This window comes from Lolium rigidum, unplaced genomic scaffold (genome assembly GCF_022539505.1).
Source record: "Lolium rigidum isolate FL_2022 unplaced genomic scaffold, APGP_CSIRO_Lrig_0.1 contig_39330_1, whole genome shotgun sequence".
NCBI lineage: Eukaryota > Viridiplantae > Streptophyta > Magnoliopsida > Poales > Poaceae > Lolium > Lolium rigidum.
This window is the reverse complement of record NW_025900451.1, coordinates 140,828-145,579: the sequence shown is the minus strand read 5'-3', so window position 1 is coordinate 145,579 and position 4,752 is coordinate 140,828. Positions and strand designations below refer to the sequence as shown.

At 46.2% G+C, this 4,752-nt stretch overlaps 1 protein-coding gene across 1 annotated transcript; it reads right to left on the bottom strand.

The window, feature by feature from the left end:
* Nucleotides 1–1,011: 1,011 nt before the first annotated feature.
* Nucleotides 1,012–4,378, bottom strand: LOC124681325 (asparagine--tRNA ligase, cytoplasmic 3-like). The gene is made up of 5 exons (XM_047216258.1): nt 3,896–4,378; nt 2,917–3,767; nt 2,673–2,802; nt 2,171–2,229; nt 1,012–1,256 (listed from the first exon to the last, which is right to left on the bottom strand). Exons 1-5 carry the CDS (start codon nt 4,376–4,378, stop codon nt 1,073–1,075), a joined length of 1,707 nt encoding a protein of 568 aa, XP_047072214.1. The 3' UTR covers nt 1,012–1,072.
* Between the last annotated feature and the right edge of the window lie 374 nt (nt 4,379–4,752).

Below are 4,752 nucleotides of genomic sequence, written 5' to 3'. Positions count from 1 at the left end.
CCTGCCGGAGTGCTGCGGGAAGCCGACGGGAGGAGGGAGACCGCAGCGCCGCCCATCCCAACCGCGCCGGCCGGTCCGCCAGGGGACAGCCGACGGAGGAGGGCCGCCGCCGACGTCGCCCATCCCTCGCGCGCCTGCTCCGCCATGCATCGAGGAGGTGGGATCCGGCCGCCGTTCTTCACGCAGGCGACGAGGAAGGGCCCCCGCCGCCGCCACGCCCCGAGGGACTTTGCCCCGGCGGCGGCGGCAGCGGAGGGTGGGGTACGGGAGAGGTTAGGGTTAGGGTAAACCGTGCCACATCCAAACAATGTACTGTAGCAAACGCCCCAAACTAAATGCCATGTTTTGGCGTAGTGATGGATCCTAACCACAAAAGGTAATGTATAACTGGCTAAATAGAAATAAATTTGTGATCTTGTTTAATAGAAAAAATATAATACTCCCTCTGTTTCTAAAAAAGCTTCGCAACTTTTTTTAGAAACGGAGGAATCTATAGCTAAAACATGTCTATATACCTCCATATCTAGATATAGTTGGGAAGCTCTTTTTTTTTGGAACGAAGGGAGTAACAAATAGTAACACTGAACCAATGTTAGAATCATCCTTAGCTTACTCTCACGGTTGTTGATCCTCTCGAACCAAATGAACTGCACCGCCAAGATGATGATGGAATGACACGCGGACGAAACAATCTCATGGATAACATGAAATATGTACAACCACACAAAAAAAAAGGATCCACAAGCCATACATTGGTTTGAGTGTAGCCATGCACTTTTTTTGTTCAAACGGAGGTAGAAAATTTGCCCCATCCATTAATTAAGCAGAAAGTGCATAATATTTAGGAGAAAACCTACAAGGACAGGCCAAGCCCACACAACACACATATCACCGCAAGGAGCTGAGCCACTGAAGCTACACAAACGCGAAGTTCGAGTTGACCTATGTCAAACAGATGGCTCCCCAAGAAGAGGCCGGCAGCTCCAATTCTGATAACGAGACCCGAAGAGGAGATACGCAAAACCTGCGCCGAAAGACCATGCATATTTAAAACAGAAGGCGTGGCAGCCTTTCAAAGATCAGCCTTCCCAGGGCATCTTGGGAAGGGGATGACATCTCTGATATTGTCGAGGCCAGTAGCAAAAAGGAGCATTCTCTCGAAGCCCATGCCAAATCCACTATGTTTGACAGCTGCAAAGCGTCGAAGGTCCAGGTACCACTCGTATGGCCCTAAAGCCAAACCTCCATCGATTAACCTATAAAGTACAACATGTTAAGCAGTCAGCTGAATAGTTATTCATGATATATGTTGCTCTATATAAAAAATGATATATGTTAGGATGTCCACACAGCAACATCCATGAAGGATATGTGAAAAAAAAAGGATTCGAAACAAGATGTTTATACTTTGCAGATATAAATTGTAAAATTGTTTCAAAATAATAATAAAATCAAAAACATAACAGATGTTCAGAGTGTCTTAACTGGTTGTGCCTGGCAATGACCTTGTTGGAGGTATTGTTTTGAGAGCGGGGACTATCTTCAGGGTGAAAACCTAAGATCGTTGATCGGGCGACGACGGTGTTAGAGCACCGTTCCCTTCTTGGAGGCGTCGTTTTTGGAGAGTCTGTATTTCAGGTGTTGTCTTGGCGGTGGATGTATTGCTGTTGTTAGGCCCGAGATACTGTAGCGGGACTTTTGTTTTTTAGTTTTCTTTTCCTTTTTTTGGCTGTGTGCATCCGTAGTGCCATTAAGGTGATGCGTTGTTGCAGAGGCTGGGTGTAATTGGTATCTTTTTGATATTAATATATTCCCTTTATCGAAAAAAGATGTTCAGAGTCATCCAATTACTATTCATCTAGTTGACGCTGAATCATGCATTAAAATAACTAATTCAACATTTTTCCTTTACACAATTTTGCAATTCCAATTAAGTATAAATATAAACGCCAGACCAACTTTTGAATCCTGGTTGGTGGAGTCCTGCACTAGTAAGTAGTAACTCCACCACATATGTTCTAACAGCTACTTGTGCCACAGAAAATTAGCAAGCAAATTAGTTCATGTTCAAGGGGTCGATGCAAATTCATTTACCATATCTTTACTCAACTCCGAGGAAAAAAAATAGAAAACAACATAATATTTTCACTAAAAAGTCCAGCAGCAGTACCGTTGTTTAAGAATATCTAGGCGCTCCTCCCTTTGGCTTCCACCAATTAATTCACCAACCTACAAAGATGGTGTCAGACAATAAGACAACATAAAGGCAAAAGAAAATCGAGTCTTAAAATAGGTGGGACATACTGTACTGGGCACAAATTGAACCACTTCCATAATTATGATATGATAGGAAATCAATTTTCAAAAGAGGTGGAACGTACTGGGTACAAATCCAAAATCATACTTACAAAATGATACAAACCCAGTTTTGAAAACATGGAGGTTGAACTGAACCTACTGCACACAAAGCTACACTTTCATATTTAAAGAATAATTTTCTAGCATGATGGAAGATTAAAAATCTCTACCGGCATATGCACGAAAGTGTACACAGCCCTGTATACTAATGTTTAAACGAAATAAAGGCACTGCAACATCATGCATTTCTTTTTAAATTATAAATAGAGTGAAATGGACTGATCGAATATCAAGACTGAACGATTTTGGTATACCTTGGGGACAAGAACATCCATAGCAGCTACTGTCTTTTGGTCGTCATTGAGCCTCATATAGAATGCTTTTATTTCTTTTGGATAGTCATAAACAATGACTGGCTTCTCAAATACTACGTCAGTCAAATACCTTCATGACACAAAAACAATTATATAAATATATAAAAATTAAATTAAATTGTCTAGAGATGATATATGAAATAGTAAAAAACAAGTGTATCAGTACCCTATATGTTACCCGTACCTCTCGTGTTCAGACGCTAAATCGATTCCCCATTCGACCTTGTTCTCAAACTCCTTATCTGCATTCTCCAATATCTCGACTGCCTCCGTATATGAAATGCGCTTAAAAGGCGTCTCCGAAACAAGCTCTAAACGCTCAATCGCAGTCCTATCATGATGGTTGACCATGAATTCCATGTCTTCACTGCAATGTTCAAGTATCCACCTGCAGAGGTGTTTGACATATCTTTCTGCGTAGTCCATATCATCTTTCAGGTCGGTGAACGCCATCTCCGGTTCGACCATCCAAAACTCGGCCAGATGTCTTGATGTGTGCGACTTCTCTGCCCGGAACGTCGGTCCGAAGGTATACACCCTGCCGAGAGCACACGCATAGGTCTCAGCCTGAAGCTGGCCAGAGACGGTGAGATAAGCCGGGCGCTTAAAGAAATCGTTCTCGAAAGAGATAGTTCCGTCGTCCTTGCGTTGAATCCCTGGTCTCAATCTCAACCTCTCTGCTTCGAGGCTGGAAACAATCTCTTTGGCCTTTTCAAGCTCCAAAACAGCGGCGCTTATCTCTTGCTTGCCAGCTACTTTTGCTGCTTTAAGCCGCGCAATGGCGTCTCCCTTCTCTCGCACAACAAGCTTCGCGGCTTCGGTGTCGGCTTCTGACGGTGGGGCGCCATTCTCCTTGAGCTCCTTCTCCACCTTGTCGGCTTGACTGAACAAGGTGGTGACCTGGAACATCTCGCCGGCACCCTCACAATCACTTGTTGATATTATTGGTGTGTGTACGTGCAAGAAACCTTCATCCCTGAAGAAACTATGTGTTGCGAAGGCGAGCTCACTCCTTATCCTAGCAACCGCGGCTATCTGCAACAGGTCATTAGAGTCAAGAATTAAAGTCATCATAATCATACCATGATCGATATAACAAACTCGAAGAAGAAAAAAATGGTATGTGCTAGCTATAACAATTGGTTGAAGGTGACTGAACATACCGTGTCAGTGCGTGGGCGGAGGTGGGGGATGTCCCTGAGGCCCTCGAGCGTGTGCTTGGTCTTGGGTAGCGGGTACACCCTGGCGTCTACCTCGCCGACGTCGATCACCTTCTCCACCTGCAGCTCGATGAGCTGCTTGTACTTGGCTCCGTCGAGTTTCTCTAGAACGCCCTCCAAGAGCACGGACGTCCCCGTCGGCGTGAGGCGCCGGAGGTCGCCGTACACCTGGCCCTTCACCACGGCCTGGAGGTTCTGCTGGCAGGAGCCGTCGTTGAGCTCCAGGAAGGCCAAGAGGCTCGACGACCTGCGGCCGGTCCTCACCCAGCCGCCCACCACGACGCGCTTCTTATCGTGCGCGTCGATGGCGCCCACGATTGCACGGATGAGGGTGCGAGGTTGATGGCGCTGGTCTCCCTCTCCACGGAAAGAGGGGATGCTGGCATCGTCGGCCAGCTCTGGCGTCGCCGGCGGGGCGGCCTCCATGGCGGTTAGCTTTTGCTCGCCTAAAACGATTTAAAACTAGCCACGATCAACAAAAGACTCGTATGTATTCGCATAATACAACCTTATTAGTCCTGTACTACAACTAGGAAAACTAAATAAATCGTAACAGGACTTCGCATATCCGATCTCAATATATGCCGGCTTCTTATCAACAACTACTAATCCCTGCCGGTTCAAACTCGGCATCATCTCCGGTAGGTACGGGATACATATCGAAGAACAAGTCGGATACAAACCCAACCGCACCATCGAGAAGGCCAATCTACTCTCTGCCTTGATTTCGGCTAGTCCTCTCAGGCAGCAATGGCGCCGACCACCGAGACACCGCCTGTTTCGGCTCGCCGGGAACCCAC

What these genes read in the sequence shown, in the direction of transcription:
- LOC124681325 (XM_047216258.1), bottom strand. Translation starts at nt 4,378, where the DNA reads ATGGAGGCCGCCCCGCCGGCGACGCCAGAGCTGGCCGACGATGCCAGC. An exon ending in TCCGCCCACGCACTGACACG is followed by an intron (nt 3,768 to 3,895) that starts GTATGTTCAGTC and finishes GACCTGTTGCAG; the next exon opens with ATAGCCGCGGTTGCTAGGAT. An exon ending in CTAGATATTCTTAAACAACG is followed by an intron (nt 1,257 to 2,170) that starts GTACTGCTGCTG and finishes TGTACTTTATAG; the next exon opens with GTTAATCGATGGAGGTTTGG.